Source organism: Protopterus annectens, chromosome 1.part1, assembly GCF_019279795.1.
Source record: "Protopterus annectens isolate FY-2018-M chromosome 1.part1, PAN1.0, whole genome shotgun sequence".
NCBI classification, from domain to species: domain Eukaryota; kingdom Metazoa; phylum Chordata; order Ceratodontiformes; family Protopteridae; genus Protopterus; species Protopterus annectens.
This window is the reverse complement of record NC_056726.1, coordinates 1,061,245,125-1,061,267,587: the sequence shown is the minus strand read 5'-3', so window position 1 is coordinate 1,061,267,587 and position 22,463 is coordinate 1,061,245,125. Positions and strand designations below refer to the sequence as shown.

The following is a 22,463-nucleotide window of genomic DNA, read 5'->3' as shown; positions in this document are numbered from 1 at the left end:
GGCGTCGGCTGCATCTTATATACCCCTGGTGCACTGACGTCAGGGAAGAGGCAACAGCAACCGACGCCAGACCAGGACTTTGGAATTCAGGCCTACTGGGGGTAGCCTGCCAGCAGGATAAACCAAGTGTAATGACTGCAACAGTGAAACACGATGAACATCCCTGTGGTACTCCACTTGTCACTGGTCTGAAGTTGGATTTAGAGTCTGCTACTTTCACAGTGTGGGTTCTGTCAGTGAGCCAGTTGGCAACTTATCTTGTGACATAGGGATTTATACTTAGTTTAGTGAGTTTATCTATAATTCCAGAGTGTGGGATGGTGTTGAAAGCCTTGGCGAGATCTAGATAGGCTGTATGAACCACCTCACCCTCATCTACGGGTTTGGTGACCGCTTCAAAGAAGTCTATCAGGTTTAGGACACATGATCTGCCTTTTACAAACCCAAACTGGGTAGGGTCCAGAGTTTGGAGATTACCAATGTCATTGTTTATAAATTCCATGATGATACATTCCATAGCCTTGCAGACCAGGCTCGTCAGGCTAATGGGGTGGTAGTTCCCAGGGTCCGTGGTGGCTCCTCCTTTGTGGAGTGGGATAACCGTTGCTGTGCACCATTCAGTGGGCACAAAGCCTGAGGTGAGGCTATGATTGAACATGGTACTTAGGTGGAGTGCCAGTTCATTCTGTAGTTCATGTAGAACGCAGCCTGGGATGTTGTCAGGTCCCATGGATGCTGTGTTCTTGGCTTTGGAGAGTGTGTTTTTTACCTGTGCAGCCGTGATTACAGGAACTTTGCATTCTTCCGGTACAGAGATGGGCTCTTTAGGGGATGAGAGAGGGGTAAAGTTAGCACTGAACCTATCTGCTAGGATGTTGGCAATATCAGTTGGTTCTGTATATTTAGTGCCATTGTGCTGTAGCTCAGAGCAGATCTGAGTATTTCCATTGAGATTCTTGACATAGCTATAGAATGCTTTGTGGTTGTCTTTAGAATCAGTGGCAATTTTGTTTTCACAACTAGCTTTGGAGGATTTTATGAGGGATGTTAGCTTCTTACTGAGGATGATCATGGAGTTCCTCCAATCATGGGATTTTACTCTTTTTTGCAACAGTTTCTTTCTTCTGTTGTAGAGTTTGTTTACGGCAGGGGACCACCAGATTGGCTTCCTTTTTTTGGAGGATAGCATCTTGGTTCTGTTAGGGATTGCACGATCCATGCACTCGTGTAAGTGCTTATAAAGTGCAATTGTATAGGATTCAGCAGTCGTACCTCTATTGTTCGTCAGCATGGGTGTCATGAAGTTTGCCACTTCTGTCTTAAGAAGCGTGAAGTTGGCTTTGGGGAAATTTTTTATGGTGGTTTCCCTAATGGGGGGTGGGGGTAGGATGTCTAGGATGATTTGCTTGTGGTCAGATCTGACGAACGAGGAACTGACCTCTGGTGTGAAACACCAGTTGCCCATGTTGGTAATGATCAGGTCTAGGATATTGCTGCCCCTGGTGGTGGTGTGGATAAGTTGATCCAAGGCGTTGGAATTTATGAATTCCAGAAAACGTTGAGACAAGACTTGGTATATGAGTATTTTTCCCAGTTAATGGTGGGGTAGATGAAATTGCCCGTTATTAGGGTGTTACGTTGTACCCTAATATTTTCCAGTGTATCAAGAAATGAGGAGTAGAAATCCTGGGGCATGGTGAGGGATCTGTAGCAAGCTACAATTTGGATTGCGATCTTGCCCAGAGTTAGTTGCACTTGAATAATCTTGGATGCATTATGTTGAGCAACTAGCCTGGAGATGTGGATATCCTTAATGAATATGGACATGCCTCCACCTTTAGTGCTTTGGTCCAGGTTAGGTGGCCAAAAGGTGTGGTATGAATTATAGCCTGGTAATGCAGGGGTGCTCTCTGGAGCCTTGAACCAGGTCTCTGTCACTGCACAGTTGTCGATATTATCCATTTTAAGGAGTGACTCGAGTGAGTGCATTTTTGAGGTTTAGACTTCTAGCATTAAGTAGCATTACCCTCAGATTTTGCTTGCTTGTACCTGTTACGGTGGTGAATTTGTCATTTGAATCTTGCCTAAAAAAGGCACTATGGGGGTGGCAAGAGCCTTAGCCAGTATCCAGAATCCCAAGGGCGACAGGTGCAGGCCATCTCTGGCAAAGCATCGTGGTTTGCCTATCCCAGGCAGACAGATACTGGATCCCCTTAGAATGACACCAGAAGCTTAGCCAATTGTTGAAGTCAGTCATTTTGTCCTTGTACTGTGGTATAATTCTGGGTGATGGCTGGATGCTACTCAGAGCTAGGGTCATCCCTACCAGGGCTACAAGATTGGACAGCTCCTCCATGTCTCTTTTCATGTAGTCCAGGGAGGCATGTCTCAGGTCATTCACACCAACATGGACAATGACAGAGTCATATTTGTACTTGTTGTGGCGTGACCTGAGTGCATGTGTTATGTGGCGGATCCTGGCACCTGACAGGCAGCTGATAGTAACTTTCTCCTTGTTTAGTCTGGTGAGTGGAACATCAGTTTGCCTGACTATAGAGTCACCTATGACTAGAGTGCTGGGTACATTGTTATGCATACATACATATGATCACAAGAAAAAATGAGAAATATCACCTTTTTTTGACTGTACAGTAATCGATGACCTTTCCAGTGGTGTGATCTCTTCTCCAAAGAGCTTGCTGGAAAATAACCAGAAACAACTAATTTAAACAACAGTAAAAAGGGAGTCATTTGTCTGCTGCATGCTAAGTTACTACAAATCCATCCTGCTGAGCAGAGTATACATGACTGTGTGTATTGTGGACTATGTATATGAAAACACAAAGCACTTTCATAGCCAGCTAGTATGATACAATTCATTTAACACTCACGTTATTGTGTTGAGGTTCTGTCCACGAGAAGTTAGGCTGAAAATTTAACCTTATCCTTGGTAGAATAAATCTGATTACATGACTGCCTCAAGTCTCCAGATTATGTAAAGTGTGTGTATTAAAGTGAGAATATTTTATATTTGCAATAGCAGTGAAATGGGAAATACAGCTACATACATTCTTCATGACTTAAAACTGTACTATATATATATATATATATATATATATATATATATACACACACACACACACACACACACACACACACACACACACACACACACACACACACACACACACTCACACTCACACGCACACACACGCACACACACGCACACACACACACACACACACACACACACACACACACACACACACACACACACACACACACACACACCAGTGGGGGACAAGGCCTGCCAAACAAGCAGTGCCATTACTCACAACAATGTGGTACAATTTATGGACTCTACCACATATAAACTGAAACAAAATGGATTTAGTGAAACTTTTAATGAAACTAAAACAGATGTGTACAGTTCAATAGAAAACAAGGTAAATGTGTTTTAGTTCATGAATGAACTAGCACTTTTATAATGTTTGGAGAAAACAGCATGTCACTTCCAGGCCTAGTGGCTTTTTAAGAATGACAATCAAATGGAAGTGGTCTCATAAAATGGCTCTAAAATGCAAACATTCATTTGAGCATATAAAATGTCTTTGTTTTCCTTATGTTTTCCATCATTTCAATGATACAAACTACCACAACTCTCAACCTTCCATCACCAAAATGAGGAACACTAGCCCTCATAATGTGGAACAAATGGGCAAAATGTGGAACACACACTAATAGCTTTCAAACGGCTTCAACTAGGAAGGTCAAAGGATGGTTAATATATGCTGATTTTATTTTTTAGTTTATAAAAGGTCTTTTAATGAATTAATATGATTATTTTCTATTTACCACGGATACCAGTAAAACAAATTCATAACACTGAATGTGTGACAGACCCTTTCACTATGGAACTTCAAAAAACATGAACTTTTTAAGGCCCCAAATGAGTACGTTCCTCATAATGAGTACACTTGAGAGGTATGAAAACCACATGTATTTTCTATATTAGCTTTGGTCTACAATAATAGAAGCTCAACAGCATTGGTTTTTCTTGATCACTAAATAAGATAATTGTTGGTATTTTATGAACATGTCCCCAAAATTTTTGGTTTATATGAAACAATTATGCCTTTCCTGTTTAATTTCTAAATCACCAAGTTATTTATTGCACTGAAAATGAAACTTACTTCTACCTGTTTTGATACTGCTAAAAGAATACCATGCTTAATTTACAGGTTATACAAGAAAACGACATAATTAATGAATAGAACACAACGTAGAGAAAAAGAAATGAAAAAAATAATGTGTACATACTAACTAATGTTAAATGTAGCTAACTGTGGAAGTTTCTAGAAGTTTTTGCAAGTCCGAGTGCAAGATATCAAAGTAGTGACTACACGGAAAGTGTTGCCAAGATAATGATAAGAGAAACAGAGTTTGTACCGAACTCTGCAGAACATGAACACCAAATTAACCTGTTGTTGGATGTTATGTGCTCATTAAATGATCACGTACATAACCAGGAAAACCATGTAGGTGCAATAATCGCTGAATACTGGCACTTCAGGAGGGAGTGGAGCAAATGGATCTTTAAAACTTATGCCAAGCATGGCTACCTACTACCCTAGGCCCAGACTTCCCTTCTAAGCGTATACCTGAGAAGGCACATACGTTGCTCATTCTCCCTTCTCCTCCTATCCCCCAGGAGCTAATCTGCAGCTAGTAACAGTCCGTTTTCTGACTGCTCAACAAAAAGGAAAGGTATAGTGAGTGGCTTGAGAAAAAAGGACACAGTTTTCTCTGTAATTAGTCTGAACTATTCTGTTATTGCTTATATTTCTGTAATTTTTGTTTGTGAAGTGTTTTGCATTTCACCCGGGCTGCGCCTGTAATTGGTCAATACCACTACTCTGGTAAGCAAATATAAATAAATAAGCAAATAAGCTATCTGGGCCATCATATTTGATCTGATGTTTATTCAAAACAAGTTGTGGATACAAAGAAAATTTGGCAGCCATTAATTAAATTGCTAAGAGAAAAACAGATGAAATCAAAGACTTTGTTTCACTAGAGTGAAATTGTTCCTTTCTTTTTCTGCTCAGTTGTTAATACCTGGTCAATGACTTGTTCTGCAATGGATGCTTGTCTGTTCAAATATCATCATCATGGTGGTTTTCGTGCTAACTGGAGAAACCGCTCTTCCATGTTGAGCCACGCAAACCTAGTAAATATCATGGCATGCTAATTACAGCATTAAGCAGCTGAACTATATGCTAATCAACCAATCCAAGATGGAGGAGATATTCAACATGTTATAAAGCAATCATGTAGACTTAGTGCAGGTTTTGCTTGCTAATTCCAAAACTTACTGGAATACAGCCATGGAAACTAGTCTGCATGGAAACAATGTTAGGGGCTGCTGTTGCTCTTATACATGTCTGTGTGCAGCTGGCCCATGTCTATGCTGCTGCTGTTAATAGACCACGGCCAAGAAGGAGAAGGGTGTTTAGACCCCATTTAACTTTTCACAATCTCAATGAGGTGGAAATTGTAGAGTACCACAGGGTGGATAGAGACCCCCTACAGGAACTCTGCAACTCCTTTAGTTCTCTACTGAGAGCAAGGACAAACAGAGGGGAACCAATACCTGTGGAGACTAAGATATGTGTAACATTTAGAATATTAGCTACAAGAATCTTCCAGAGACCAACAGGGGATATGTTGGGGGGAGTCACAGGCACCAGCATTCAGGATCCTCCATCAATTCCTGAATGCTATGCTACAACATGTTAGTGACTACATACATTTTCCCTGTGCACCTGAGGACAGAACCATAACTATGCAAGAGTTCTACCCTGTACTGCACTACCCTGAAGTGCTGGGTGACACAAACTGCAAGTGCATCAAAATTAAAGCACTGAATAGGAAGGATGTACATAAACAGAAAGGGCTTCCACCCCATTAACTGCCAGGTTATGCATAATACTAATGGAATCATTCTAAATGTGTGGGCTGGCAACCCAGGCAGTTACTACGATTCACGTATCTGGTACAAATCTCAACTCTGTCAGATGTTTACTAGGGGTGATATCGCACTGAGTCATTTACTGGGGGATGCTGGTTATACACACACACACACACACACACACACACACACACACACACACACACACACACACACACACACACACACACACACACACACACACACACACACATCAAATGAAGAACGCTATAATGAGGCACATGCTCAAACAAGAAATATCATAAAGCATGTGTTCTGGTGTCTAGATACATCTGCAGGAGCCCTGCAGTACAATCCATGTATTTGTGCTGACATTTTCACTGTCTCTGCTATCCTTTACAATATTATTCTGAGAAAACAGCTTTAGCAGGAAGACCTAGGGGAAGAGGCACACATCCCAAAAACACTGGCGAGGTCACCACAGCCACATGTAGGTGAAGAGTCAGAGGGAGAACCACCAACTGATGTGGGTGTAAGCAGACATAGGTGTGCACAATATGCCCTTGCCCTGGCCAAGAGTCAATGGATAGCACATATACTGAGCACCTAAGGAGTACAACTTTTATCCGATGCACATACATATAGTAACATTGATGCCAGGCAATGCTCACAACCTTTACTTACCCATGTTGGGAGGGTGGCCTAATGGTTAAGGTGTTTGCCTTGCAAACACAAGGTGCAGGGTTTGAGTCTCACAAGGGATAATTGGCTAGGCTTAAAATGGCTCTCAAGGGCTGTTAGCTTAGTACTAATCTATGAATCTATGAATCTAAATCTATGTAATGGCTGCGTACTCCTAGCATCCACATAGTTCAAATTAGAACACTTGTAACTGCTACAACATCAAGCTAAGTACTGAACCTAGAGCATGAAAATAAATGGGTAAGAACACAAATAAATGGCAGATCTTTGCATACTATTTCTTGCTAATGTAACTAAGTAGAAGGTGGGTGAATTGTACAGCAATGACATCAGTAGGTCTCATAGAAAACAGTGCAGTTTTCAAAAGAGCATCACAAACACATATATATGAAGCACTCGGTCAGCTATGCACCCTGGGCATCGGACAAAAGACTTATGTATCCCTGAAGCCAAAAGATAGAAAATCAAGGAGATGACACAGTTATCATTCCCAAGGGTGTTGTGGGGGAGGGGGGTTAGGAGGCCAAGGCTGACACAAAAGGCAGTGAGTCCATGTAAGAAAGGCAGACAGTCAGAAATTTTGATTAAGTATCAAATGGCCACTGAGACAGAATGAACTGTAAGCCTCATGAATGACCCATGTAACTGTTATGTGTGTGTTTCTGTATGGGCACTCAAGGTGAAACGTGTGTGTGCGTGTCTGAAAGAACACAGCCAAGCTCTGTGCTAGGTCTACATCCTGGTATGTATGATAGGTGTGATCCATGTATGGTAGAGGTGACAGTTCATCTTTATTGTCCCTGAACATGAGAACTGGCTCTGCCAGGAGTTGCACTGGCATATCAGATACACTGCTGCTTTCTGAACGTGATGGATGGCTGTTGGATGAGCTGTCCTCATGACTACGCCCAGGACCACTACCTCATGGCCTACCACGTATGGGTGTGGTCACCTCAATCACCGACGCAGCTGGTGAAGTAGTATCATTATGGGAGCGTGACTGGGTACAGCCACATTGGCTAACATCAGAAGATGATACTGAACTTCATCCACATGGATGCCATCCCCCTCCCAGCAGATGTTCCATCACAGACACTGCCTGTTCCAATGTGTCATTTATCTGATCCACTGAATCAGCAACATGGTGGAAGCAGTGAGTCAACCTGTGCCCCATCTATAATCCTAAGCATGTCCTCGGACACCTTATTGGAACATGCCTGTTTCTTCATGACAGCCCTAAATATACATTGAGTAGCACGTAAAGACACATCAGGATCAGGTGGGAAGGAGGACAGCAGGCCTCATACAAGCATCCTTCACAACCATCTTGCATGGCACTTCTCCCACACTTTGGCTATGTCCAGAGTCAACAGACATTAAAGCCACAGTAACCACATTACCTCAATCAAATGTCTCACCCTCCACCTGTCCAATATCTGAGGGGTCATTGGAATAGGCATGCATAGGCCTACTGGCTGTGTCTGATGGAAATATGGGGAATGGCAGAATGTCAACCTCAGTGTCAGATTCAACCTCTGCACCCCCCAACTGTGCCTCTATTTGGCCACCATCAACGTCAGTGTATGCTGATACTCTGACATCAGGTGGTAGCAGTCCTACACTGATACTCTGACATCAGGTGGTAGCAGTCCTACGCTGATACTCTGACATCAGGTGGTAGCAGTCCTACGCTGATACTCTGACATCAGGTGGTAGCAGTCCTACGCTGATACTCTGACATCAGGTGGTAGCAGTCCCACGCTGATACTCTGACATCAGGTGGTAGCAGTCCCACGCTGATACTCTGACATCAGGTGGTAGCAGTCCTACGCTGATACTCTGACATCAGGTGGTAGCAGTCCTACGCTGATACTCTGACATCAGGTGGTAGCAGTCCTACGCTGATACTCTGACATCAGGTGGTAGCAGTCCTACGCTGATACTCTGACATCAGGTGGTAGCAGTCCTACGCTGATACTCTGACATCAGGTGGTAGCAGTCCTACGCTGATACTCTGACATCAGGTGGTAGCAGTCCTACGCTGATACTCTGACATCAGGTGGTAGCAGTCCTACACTTCCACTGTCAAGGTCACCTGCGATAATAAGCAACAACCACAGGTAAGAAATGAACACCTGCACTACAGTTTAATAAATGATAACAAACCAGCACTGGTCCCACTATCACAGATGGTACAGCAATAACCACACTCATTACAACCACCTCACACACATGCATTAATGCATATGTCTGACAAATGGTCATCAATAATAAAATAAAAATGTTTGCCTTTCCATGTGCAGATGACGCCACACTTGCTAGAGCAGATTATCCTGGAAGAAGATAAGCAAAAGGTAAAGACGCGCACACTCATCACAATTCCAACAACGTGGGGGGGGGGGATTTTTGCCTATAACTCTATTAACAGTACTTTTAACTGAAATTTGGCTGACACATCCACACAAAGCCCATGTGTAATGAGAAAAATGTGTTGTTGTTAACTGTATCAATTTATCCATATGTTCATCCAAAAAAATTTATAAAACAACAGGAACTATTACAGAATATTTTACTATACATGAAATTGTTAAAAAATGACATGTGTAAATTTACCTGGAAGCTTCTCCTGGGACACACTTGTCCTCCCTGAAACAGCAGCACCAACATTAATCCCATGCAGCTGTGCACTTCCCAATGAGCTCTCTGGATCCCTGACAGTGGACAGGAACTCTTCATTTGGTGTCAGTGGTGGCTCTGTAGCCGGTTGTCCATGGGACACTGCAGTTGCTCCTCTCCGTGCTGATGAAATCATACCAGTGGTCCTATGATGCACCTGATCATAAGTCCTGCTGCAACCTCCCATGGCATTTACATCACTGACTATCTGGTTCCAAACATGCATCCTGTCAGCTATATCCCCATGTCTTCCGTCAAGCAGAAAGGCACAGTGGCACTTGAATGCTTGCATGACTACATCATTTTCTGAGTCACTGAAAGGGATTTACATGGATTGGTACACTTGTGTGCCATACTCCTATGTGACATAAAACAGACAAGGATACAACATATAAATATCACAGAAAATTAAATTCCTGCTTATATACACATTTTCAACAATAACAAGCCAAAAAAGTACTGCAGAGGAACCTGGCTCAACTCTGATAATCCAAATTAAACTTTATTATGAAAACATAAACGCTTAACTAAATCATCTCGTTTTCCTTTCACAGACTTCATCAGATGTAACCCACTGAACAACTCTGGGGTTTATATACTCCATCTCCCATAACCCATCATGCTGACAAAACAATTAAACTTCAATAAATAGTCATAGCAACACAGAATACGTAAATAACCATATCAGCAGAATAAATAACTAAAAGGAATAAAACCATATATTAAATAATAAACTATTACCATATCTGTTGTTAATAATAACCTATAAGTATATTTGATAAATATTTAAACATAAAACAATTACAAACATCTGAAAACATTTCTAAAAAACAATATATATTACACTATCCTAAAGCGCCATCTAGTTTCCTAAGTAACATTACAGCTAAATCTTTAAGATACACAAAGGGCTCAGAGAAATCCAAACATAAAATGCATAAAAAATAAATGCATATTAAATGTGAAAAATAACAATATGCATATATATGATTATAAGAAAAAGAAAAAGGAGTAAAACAACACACTTCAGATACATACTCTCTCTCTCTCTCTCTATATATATATATATATATATATATATATATATACACACACACACATCAATAAAAAGATAAATAAATAATCATAGCTTAGCTGCTCTTAGCTTTAGAATAGGGGCTAAAGAAGCATTTTTATTAAGCCCTGGTGCTTTATTGGCTTCCATTGTAAGCTGCCAATAGAACTCTGTATATTCTAGTTTAGTCTCCCGGGCCCCCACCAACATCAATTCATAGGTTCATAGGTTCATAGGTTTATACTAGGCTATCTGCCCTAAGGCATTTATAAGCCTAGCCCAAATTATTGTGGCTTACGCCACCCCTTATATGAAAAAATACTGTGCCCATTAGTTTGTTGTGCCTCTGTCCAGCAGTGACCCAGAGATGATTCCCGGGGTAAACCTACGATCTCCCATCCACAGGTCTAGATTTCTCTTGAACAGAGTCAGCGAGGTGCTCTGCCTCACATGGACCGGGATTTTATTCCACAGCATAGGGAGTCTCTGAGTGATAAATCTATCCCTCCAGCACGTCCTATTTATATCCGTGCTAAGGTTTAAGTCAGCTTGCTCTAGTGGTTTTGGTGGATTTGGATTTTTGAGGTGGAGCATGTCCATTAATTCGGGTTGGACATGGCCTTGTATGTCAGGCACATGTCACCTCTGAGCAGACGGTATGCGACTGAATAGAGCTGGAGTTTCTTCAATCTGGCAGCATATGACAGATTTTGGAGTCCCTTTATCCTTTTGGTGAGGAACTTTTGGGGTCTCTCCAATTGCTGCAGATGTCGGGTGAGATACATCCCGAATGGGGCATTGTACTCGATCATTGGTCTGATAAGTGAAGAGTACAGGGAACAATGACCTCACTAGATCTGGATGTGAATCCCTTCATGATCAGGTGGGCAATGTAGAAGGTCTTTCTAACCACTTTAGCAATGTAGTGTCAAAAGAAAGGCCACTGTCAACCTGGGTCCCCAGGTCCCTGATAACCTCTTCTGTGCTTAGTGGATTGCCACCTATATGGTAGCTTGGGGTTACCTTGTTTTTCCCAAGGGTATGACTATACATTTTTGGTGTTTAACTTCAGGCCATGGCTCTGGCACCAGCTATCTGTTTTAGTGAGTCCCTTCTGAAGGATATCCGTGTCGATGCACTTTCCACTATGGCGCCCAGTTTGCAGTCATCTGCAAACTTTGTCAGCCAAAGTCCTCCATGTTGGCCTGTACTTCTGAGAAGTAGATGCCAAACAATAGGGGCCAAGGACCGAGCCCTGTGGGACACCACTTGTGACCGGCTTGGAGTCTGACACAGCCAGCAACTCTAACCCTGTGGGTTCTGTCCTTTTTTTTTAAAACCGGGGGGGGGAACCTAATTTAAAAAATTTTGGGGGAAACCCATTTTGGGGCTTTTTTTTCCCCAAATCACCCCAGGTTTTTCCCAAACCTTTAAAAAGGGGATTGAAAGGGGCCCAAAAAAACCCCTTTTCCCGGGGGGGGCCAAACCACATTTTTGGGCTTTTCCCCCCCCCCCCCCCCCCCCCCCCCCAAAAAAAAAAAAAAAAAAAAAAAAAACAAACCTTCCATTTTTTTTCCCTAATTTTTCCCAATTTTTTTTCGGGGGAAGTTTTTGGCCTTTCCAAAAAGGACTTGGGGGGAAGACCTTTTAACCAATTCCAACCCGGGGAAAAAACCATTGAAACCCTTTAAAAGAAGCTGGTTGTCCAAGTTCCCCCAAAAAAGGCAGACCAGCAGGAACCCCCTTTAATGCCCCCAGCAAAAAGGGCCAAATTTTTAAAGGAAACAGTTCAATTTTGGGGCACTTTTCCTTTAAAAAGGGAAACCCCGCTCAGGGGAGGGCCCAACCTCCTCCCACAAATCAGAAGCCCTTTTAATGTTCTTTTTAAAAAAGCCCAAGGTTAAACCGGGTTTACCCCAGAATAACAAACTGGTAAATAATTTTAACCTGGGAGTAACCCTGTTTGAAAGGGGCAAAACCCCCCCCTTAGGAAAACCAAAAACTGGCCCCCCTTTTTAAAACCGGTTAGTGGGCCCGCAGTTGCTTGATTTTTGGAGTCATAAGAAAAGGGAAAATTTTGGGTTTTTAAAATTTGGCCCTTAAGGGCTGGAAAAAACCTTTAAAACTGTTTTTTGGGTTTAAATTTTGCTTGTGGGGTGTCTTATTTAAGAAATTTTTTGGGTGCCCCTCTTTAAAAAAAAAACCCTGCTTTTAAGGGTAAATTTTTTTCAACCTCCTTTTTCCTTTTTTTTATGTTTTTTAAAAAAAGGGTGCTTTAAAAGGTTTTTTTTTGTAGTTGTTTCCCCTTTTTTGGCTTCCCAAAGCCTAAATTTTTAAAGGGGTTACCTCCCATTTTTTGGCAAAAGGGCTGAATTCTCCCCAAGAAATTTTGAAAAAAATTGGGGGAAAAGGGGGTTTTTTTCGTTACTAAAGGCAGAATAAAAAAATTCCTTTCAAATTCCCAACCCCTTTTTAAAAATTTTAAAACTTTTTTTTTAAAAAAAAAGTGAAAAAATATTAAATTTCCTTAATTTGAAAAAACCAAATTTTAGTTGGGGGGTGAAGTTTTTAAAGGGAAATTATTTAATTTCCCCTTTAAAATAGCAAGGCCAGGAAATTAATGAATGGGGTTCCCCCAAGAAAACTAAAATCAAAACACCAAACAAAACTTTTTTCAAGAAAACAAGGAAAAAAACCATTTAAAAACCCCAAATCCTTATCCACAGAAATAAATTTAAAATTATGAATTTTTAAAAAAAAAGGGCAAAAAACAAACCAAGCCATTAATAAACCCAAAGTTTTTAGTTCCAAGGGGCCGGGAATTTTAAAAGCAGGAAACAATGCCCCAAATTTAAAAAAGAAACGGGTTAAAATAATTGGCCCCCCAAAACCTTTTAACCAAAAAATTCCCAAACCTCAGAAGGGGCAAAATCCAGTTTCCTTCCCCTCCCAAAATTTTAAACAATTTTTTTAAATTTTAAAAAAAAGGAAAAAAAGGGCCCAAATTCCTTTTAAACCCGGGAATAAAAACCAACTTGGAAAACTGGGTTTTAAAGCGGGTTTTCCCAAAACCCCTTAAAAGAAGGGAAAGGAAACTAATGTCCTCCCCACATGTTTCCACAAATTAAAAAAATTAAAAAAACTGGTTTTGAAGCCCAAGGCAAATCCAAAAAACCTTAAATTTTTCCCTACACTTTAAAATCTTTTTAAAAACCCTTTTTTTTAAAAAAAACCTTTAAAATATTTTAAAATTTCTTTTTAGTCCAAAGTTAAAAACCCAAAGTTTTTAGTTCCAAAGCAAGGCCCCAAAATTTTTCCAGCCCTTTAAATTAAAAAACGGGAAACAAGGGGCCCCCCAACCCCTTAATTAAGAAAATTAAAAAAATTTTCACCCAACAAAACCCTTTTAAAAAAATTACTGAAGGGCAAAATCCAGTTTTCCCCCCCCCAAAAAATTTAAACCCACGAAATCAATTTAAAAAAACGGGTTTTTAAAAAAAGTGCAAAAAAAGGGAATTAAAATTCCTTTTGGGAATAAACCAAATTTTTACCCCTTCCAACGAAGTTTTAAACCGGGAAATTTAAGCACCGTTTTTAAAAAACAAAAAAATGGGGGCCCCAAAAAAACCCTCCTCTCAGTGCAAAACAACTGGTCCGAAGCCCAAGTGTTTAAACCAAAAGGCTTAGAATGAGTTACACCAAGCAGTAATAAATACAATTGAGTATTTTTAAGATGATGCAAAAGTAAAATGAAGTAGGTAGAAACACAAGTACAGTAAAAGCAGATGAATTTTTTTTTTTTTAATCTGAACAAGTGCTGAGATCAAAGAAACAGATTTGAGTGCTGAAACTAGAAAACTGGCTAGTTATAAGAAAAAAAACAAGCTAGAAGGCTTCCCTCAAACACAGAAGGGCTTGGGGCTCAGAAGCCTACAAATAGTCTATACCACTTAACAGGAAAGGCAGGAAATAAGCTTAATTTTTTTTGTCTGTTTCCCAGATGCTCTCTTTGTACACAGTAGGAGTGCCTGAAATCAGAATATGATCTCACTGCACTCAGTTGAGTGAGCAAATGAGATGGGCCCAGAGGCAGGCTGAGGGGCGGCAGTTTCAAGGCCACTAAGATTAACACCAAAACAAAAACAGGGAGGGTGGGTGGGAATTACTGAAGAGCAGAGTTAAAACTGCCAGTTCAGTTAATATTCCTTCAACACAGTTTAAATCAAATTAAATACTGTATTTTTTAAAAAAAAGTGCAGATAAAGGTACTTAAATTCTCTTATACGTCCAGTTGAATATAGCCAAGTTCTTAGCCGGCCAAAGCTGAGGTTTTTAAGCAGAAAATATTTCACACTGTACGACTTAAATAGGCAAGGACAGGAAATCAAAGAATGTGGCTACCCCCACACCTGTAATTACTAGCAAAAACAAAATTCAGCAAACACTAACTTCAGTTCAAGTTACTGAAGAGCAGAGTTAAAACTGCCAGTTCAGTTAATATTCCTTCAACACAGTTTAAATCAAATTAAATACTGTATTTTTTAAAAAAGTGCAGATAAAGGTACTTAAATTCTCTTATACGTCCAGTTGAATATAGCCAAGTTCTTAGCCGGCCAAAGCTGAGGTTTTTAAGCAGAAAATATTTCACACTGTACGACTTAAATAGGCAAGGACAGGAAATCAAAGAATGTGGCTACCCCCACACCTGTAATTACTAGCAAAAACAAAATTCAGCAAACACTAACTTCAGTTCAAGTTACTGAAGAGCAGAGTTAAAACTGCCAGTTCAGTTAATATTCCTTCAACACAGTTTAAATCAAATTAAATACTGTATTTTTTAAAAAAAGTGCAGATAAAGGTACTTAAATTCTCTTATACGTCCAGTTGAATATAACCAAGTTCTTAGCCGGCCAAAGCTGAGGTTTTTAAGCAGAAAATATTTCACACTGTACGACTTAAATAGGCAAGGACAGGAAATCAAAGAATGTGGCTACCCCCACACCTGTAATTACTAGCAAAAACAAAATTCAGCAAACACTAACTTCAGTTCAAGTTACTGAAGAGCAGAGTTAAAACTGCCAGTTCAGTTAATATTCCTTCAACACAGTTTAAATCAAATTAAATACTGTATTTTTTTTAAAAAAAGTGCAGATAAAGGTACTTAAATTCTCTTATACGTCCAGTTGAATATAACCAAGTTCTTAGCCGGCCAAAGCTGAGGTTTTTAAGCAGAAAATATTTCACACTGTACGACTTAAATAGGCAAGGACAGGAAATCAAAGAATGTGGCTACCCCCACACCTGTAATTACTAGCAAAAACAAAATTCAGCAAACACTAACTTCAGTTCAAGTTACTGAAGAGCAGAGTTAAAACTGCCAGTTCAGTTAATATTCCTTCAACACAGTTTAAATCAAATTAAATACTGTATTTTTAAAAAAAAGTGCAGATAAAGGTACTTAAATTCTCTTATACGTCCAGTTGAATATAGCCAAGTTCTTAGCCGGCCAAAGCTGAGGTTTTTAAGCAGAAAATATTTCACACTGTACGACTTAAATAGGCAAGGACAGGAAATCAAAGAATGTGGCTACCCCCACACCTGTAATTACTAGCAAAAAACAAAATTCAGCAAACACTAACTTCAGTTCAAGTTACTGAAGAGCAGAGTTAAAACTGCCAGTTCAGTTAATATTCCTTCAACACAGTTTAAATCAAATTAAATACTGTATTTTTTAAAAAAAAGTGCAGATAAAGGTACTTAAATTCTCTTATACGTCCAGTTGAATATAACCAAGTTCTTAGCCGGCCAAAGCTGAGGTTTTTAAGCAGAAAATATTTCACACTGTACGACTTAAATAGGCAAGGACAGGAAATCAAAGAATGTGGCTACCCCCACACCTGTAATTACTAGCAAAAAACAAAATTCAGCAAACACTAACTTCAGTTCAAGTTACTGAAGAGCAGAGTTAAAACTGCCAGTTCAGTTAATATTCCTTCAACACAGTTTAAATCAAATTAAATACTGTATTTTTTAAAAAAAAGTGCAGATAAAGGTACTTAAATTCTCTTATACGTCCAGTTGAATATAACCAAGTTCTTAGCCGGCCAAAGCTGAGGTTTTTAAGCAGAAAATATTTCACACTGTACGACTTAAATAGGCAAGGACAGGAAATCAAAGAATGTGGCTACCCCCACACCTGTAATTACTAGCAAAAACAAAATTCAGCAAACACTAACTTCAGTTCAAGTTACTGAAGAGCAGAGTTAAAACTGCCAGTTCAGTTAATATTCCTTCAACACAGTTTAAATCAAATTAAATACTGTATTTTTAAAAAAAAGTGCAGATAAAGGTACTTAAATTCTCTTATACGTCCAGTTGAATATAGCCAAGTTCTTAGCCGGCCAAAGCTGAGGTTTTTAAGCAGAAAATATTTCACACTGTACGACTTAAATAGGCAAGGACAGGAAATCAAAGAATGTGGCTACCCCCACACCTGTAATTACTAGCAAAAAACAAAATTCAGCAAACACTAACTTCAGTTCAAGTTACTGAAGAGCAGAGTTAAAACTGCCAGTTCAGTTAATATTCCTTCAACACAGTTTAAATCAAATTAAATACTGTATTTTTTTTAAAAAAAGTGCAGATAAAGGTACTTAAATTCTCTTATACGTCCAGTTGAATATAGCCAAGTTCTTAGCCGGCCAAAGCTGAGGTTTTTAAGCAGAAAATATTTCACACTGTACGACTTAAATAGGCAAGGACAGGAAATCAAAGAATGTGGCTACCCCCACACCTGTAATTACTAGCAAAAAACAAAATTCAGCAAACACTAACTTCAGTTCAAGTTACTGAAGAGCAGAGTTAAAACTGCCAGTTCAGTTAATATTCCTTCAACACAGTTTAAATCAAATTAAATACTGTATTTTTTTTAAAAAAAGTGCAGATAAAGGTACTTAAATTCTCTTATACGTCCAGTTGAATATAGCCAAGTTCTTAGCCGGCCAAAGCTGAGGTTTTTAAGCAGAAAATATTTCACACTGTACGACTTAAATAGGCAAGGACAGGAAATCAAAGAATGTGGCTACCCCCACACCTGTAATTACTAGCAAAAAACAAAATTCAGCAAACACTAACTTCAGTTCAAGTTACTGAAGAGCAGAGTTAAAACTGCCAGTTCAGTTAATATTCCTTCAACACAGTTTAAATCAAATTAAATACTGTATTTTTTAAAAAAAAAGTGCAGATAAAGGTACTTAAATTCTCTTATACGTCCAGTTGAATATAGCCAAGTTCTTAGCCGGCCAAAGCTGAGGTTTTTAAGCAGAAAATATTTCACACTGTACGACTTAAATAGGCAAGGACAGGAAATCAAAGAATGTGGCTACCCCCACACCTGTAATTACTAGCAAAAAACAAAATTCAGCAAACACTAACTTCAGTTCAAGTTACTGAAGAGCAGAGTTAAAACTGCCAGTTCAGTTAATATTCCTTCAACACAGTTTAAATCAAATTAAATACTGTATTTTTTAAAAAAAAGTGCAGATAAAGGTACTTAAATTCTCTTATACGTCCAGTTGAATATAACCAAGTTCTTAGCCGGCCAAAGCTGAGGTTTTTAAGCAGAAAATATTTCACACTGTACGACTTAAATAGGCAAGGACAGGAAATCAAAGAATGTGGCTACCCCCACACCTGTAATTACTAGCAAAAACAAAATTCAGCAAACACTAACTTCAGTTCAAGTTACTGAAGAGCAGAGTTAAAACTGCCAGTTCAGTTAATATTCCTTCAACACAGTTTAAATCAAATTAAATACTGTATTTTTTAAAAAAAGTGCAGATAAAGGTACTTAAATTCTCTTATACGTCCAGTTGAATATAGCCAAGTTCTTAGCCGGCCAAAGCTGAGGTTTTTAAGCAGAAAATATTTCACACTGTACGACTTAAATAGGCAAGGACAGGAAATCAAAGAATGTGGCTACCCCCACACCTGTAATTACTAGCAAAAACAAAATTCAGCAAACACTAACTTCAGTTCAAGTTACTGAAGAGCAGAGTTAAAACTGCCAGTTCAGTTAATATTCCTTCAACACAGTTTAAATCAAATTAAATACTGTATTTTTTAAAAAAAGTGCAGATAAAGGTACTTAAATTCTCTTATACGTCCAGTTGAATATAACCAAGTTCTTAGCCGGCCAAAGCTGAGGTTTTTAAGCAGAAAATATTTCACACTGTACGACTTAAATAGGCAAGGACAGGAAATCAAAGAATGTGGCTACCCCCACACCTGTAATTACTAGCAAAAAACAAAATTCAGCAAACACTAACTTCAGTTCAAGTTACTGAAGAGCAGAGTTAAAACTGCCAGTTCAGTTAATATTCCTTCAACACAGTTTAAATCAAATTAAATACTGTATTTTTTTTAAAAAAAGTGCAGATAAAGGTACTTAAATTCTCTTATACGTCCAGTTGAATATAACCAAGTTCTTAGCCGGCCAAAGCTGAGGTTTTTAAGCAGAAAATATTTCACACTGTACGACTTAAATAGGCAAGGACAGGAAATCAAAGAATGTGGCTACCCCCACACCTGTAATTACTAGCAAAAAACAAAATTCAGCAAACACTAACTTCAGTTCAAGTTACTGAAGAGCAGAGTTAAAACTGCCAGTTCAGTTAATATTCCTTCAACACAGTTTAAATCAAATTAAATACTGTATTTTTTAAAAAAAGTGCAGATAAAGGTACTTAAATTCTCTTATACGTCCAGTTGAATATAACCAAGTTCTTAGCCGGCCAAAGCTGAGGTTTTTAAGCAGAAAATATTTCACACTGTACGACTTAAATAGGCAAGGACAGGAAATCAAAGAATGTGGCTACCCCCACACCTGTAATTACTAGCAAAAACAAAATTCAGCAAACACTAACTTCAGTTCAAGTTACTGAAGAGCAGAGTTAAAACTGCCAGTTCAGTTAATATTCCTTCAACACAGTTTAAATCAAATTAAATACTGTATTTTTTAAAAAAAGTGCAGATAAAGGTACTTAAATTCTCTTATACGTCCAGTTGAATATAGCCAAGTTCTTAGCCGGCCAAAGCTGAGGTTTTTAAGCAGAAAATATTTCACACTGTACGACTTAAATAGGCAAGGACAGGAAATCAAAGAATGTGGCTACCCCCACACCTGTAATTACTAGCAAAAACAAAATTCAGCAAACACTAACTTCAGTTCAAGTTACTGAAGAGCAGAGTTAAAACTGCCAGTTCAGTTAATATTCCTTCAACACAGTTTAAATCAAATTAAATACTGTATTTTTTAAAAAAAGTGCAGATAAAGGTACTTAAATTCTCTTATACGTCCAGTTGAATATAGCCAAGTTCTTAGCCGGCCAAAGCTGAGGTTTTTAAGCAGAAAATATTTCACACTGTACGACTTAAATAGGCAAGGACAGGAAATCAAAGAATGTGGCTACCCCCACACCTGTAATTACTAGCAAAAACAAAATTCAGCAAACACTAACTTCAGTTCAAGTTACTGAAGAGCAGAGTTAAAACTGCCAGTTCAGTTAATATTCCTTCAACACAGTTTAAATCAAATTAAATACTGTATTTTTAAAAAAAAGTGCAGATAAAGGTACTTAAATTCTCTTATACGTCCAGTTGAATATAGCCAAGTTCTTAGCCGGCCAAAGCTGAGGTTTTTAAGCAGAAAATATTTCACACTGTACGACTTAAATAGGCAAGGACAGGAAATCAAAGAATGTGGCTACCCCCACACCTGTAATTACTAGCAAAAAACAAAATTCAGCAAACACTAACTTCAGTTCAAGTTACTGAAGAGCAGAGTTAAAACTGCCAGTTCAGTTAATATTCCTTCAACACAGTTTAAATCAAATTAAATACTGTATTTTTTAAAAAAAAGTGCAGATAAAGGTACTTAAATTCTCTTATACGTCCAGTTGAATATAGCCAAGTTCTTAGCCGGCCAAAGCTGAGGTTTTTAAGCAGAAAATATTTCACACTGTACGACTTAAATAGGCAAGGACAGGAAATCAAAGAATGTGGCTACCCCCACACCTGTAATTACTAGCAAAAAACAAAATTCAGCAAACACTAACTTCAGTTCAAGTTACTGAAGAGCAGAGTTAAAACTGCCAGTTCAGTTAATATTCCTTCAACACAGTTTAAATCAAATTAAATACTGTATTTTTTAAAAAAAGTGCAGATAAAGGTACTTAAATTCTCTTATACGTCCAGTTGAATATAGCCAAGTTCTTAGCCGGCCAAAGCTGAGGTTTTTAAGCAGAAAATATTTCACACTGTACGACTTAAATAGGCAAGGACAGGAAATCAAAGAATGTGGCTACCCCCACACCTGTAATTACTAGCAAAAACAAAATTCAGCAAACACTAACTTCAGTTCAAGTTACTGAAGAGCAGAGTTAAAACTGCCAGTTCAGTTAATATTCCTTCAACACAGTTTAAATCAAATTAAATACTGTATTTTTAAAAAAAAGTGCAGATAAAGGTACTTAAATTCTCTTATACGTCCAGTTGAATATAGCCAAGTTCTTAGCCGGCCAAAGCTGAGGTTTTTAAGCAGAAAATATTTCACACTGTACGACTTAAATAGGCAAGGACAGGAAATCAAAGAATGTGGCTACCCCCACACCTGTAATTACTAGCAAAAAACAAAATTCAGCAAACACTAACTTCAGTTCAAGTTACTGAAGAGCAGAGTTAAAACTGCCAGTTCAGTTAATATTCCTTCAACACAGTTTAAATCAAATTAAATACTGTATTTTTAAAAAAAAGTGCAGATAAAGGTACTTAAATTCTCTTATACGTCCAGTTGAATATAGCCAAGTTCTTAGCCGGCCAAAGCTGAGGTTTTTAAGCAGAAAATATTTCACACTGTACGACTTAAATAGGCAAGGACAGGAAATCAAAGAATGTGGCTACCCCCACACCTGTAATTACTAGCAAAAAACAAAATTCAGCAAACACTAACTTCAGTTCAAGTTACTGAAGAGCAGAGTTAAAACTGCCAGTTCAGTTAATATTCCTTCAACACAGTTTAAATCAAATTAAATACTGTATTTTTTAAAAAAAAAGTGCAGATAAAGGTACTTAAATTCTCTTATACGTCCAGTTGAATATAGCCAAGTTCTTAGCCGGCCAAAGCTGAGGTTTTTAAGCAGAAAATATTTCACACTGTACGACTTAAATAGGCAAGGACAGGAAATCAAAGAATGTGGCTACCCCCACACCTGTAATTACTAGCAAAAACAAAATTCAGCAAACACTAACTTCAGTTCAAGTTACTGAAGAGCAGAGTTAAAACTGCCAGTTCAGTTAATATTCCTTCAACACAGTTTAAATCAAATTAAATACTGTATTTTTTTTAAAAAAAGTGCAGATAAAGGTACTTAAATTCTCTTATACGTCCAGTTGAATATAACCAAGTTCTTAGCCGGCCAAAGCTGAGGTTTTTAAGCAGAAAATATTTCACACTGTACGACTTAAATAGGCAAGGACAGGAAATCAAAGAATGTGGCTACCCCCACACCTGTAATTACTAGCAAAAACAAAATTCAGCAAACACTAACTTCAGTTCAAGTTACTGAAGAGCAGAGTTAAAACTGCCAGTTCAGTTAATATTCCTTCAACACAGTTTAAATCAAATTAAATACTGTATTTTTAAAAAAAAGTGCAGATAAAGGTACTTAAATTCTCTTATACGTCCAGTTGAATATAGCCAAGTTCTTAGCCGGCCAAAGCTGAGGTTTTTAAGCAGAAAATATTTCACACTGTACGACTTAAATAGGCAAGGACAGGAAATCAAAGAATGTGGCTACCCCCACACCTGTAATTACTAGCAAAAAACAAAATTCAGCAAACACTAACTTCAGTTCAAGTTACTGAAGAGCAGAGTTAAAACTGCCAGTTCAGTTAATATTCCTTCAACACAGTTTAAATCAAATTAAATACTGTATTTTTTAAAAAAAGTGCAGATAAAGGTACTTAAATTCTCTTATACGTCCAGTTGAATATAGCCAAGTT

The 22,463-nt window shown here is 38.5% G+C and overlaps 1 protein-coding gene across 1 annotated transcript in view; it reads right to left on the bottom strand.

The window, feature by feature from the left end:
* LOC122808933 (NXPE family member 4-like) overlaps nucleotides 1-22,463 on the bottom strand; it is a 575,570-nt gene that overhangs the window by 249,815 nt on the left and 303,292 nt on the right. The window contains exon 3 of the mRNA XM_044080072.1: nucleotides 2,635-2,699. Coding sequence (XP_043936007.1) covers nucleotides 2,635-2,699 — 65 coding nt within the window. The remainder of the gene's footprint in view (nucleotides 1-2,634; nucleotides 2,700-22,463) is intronic.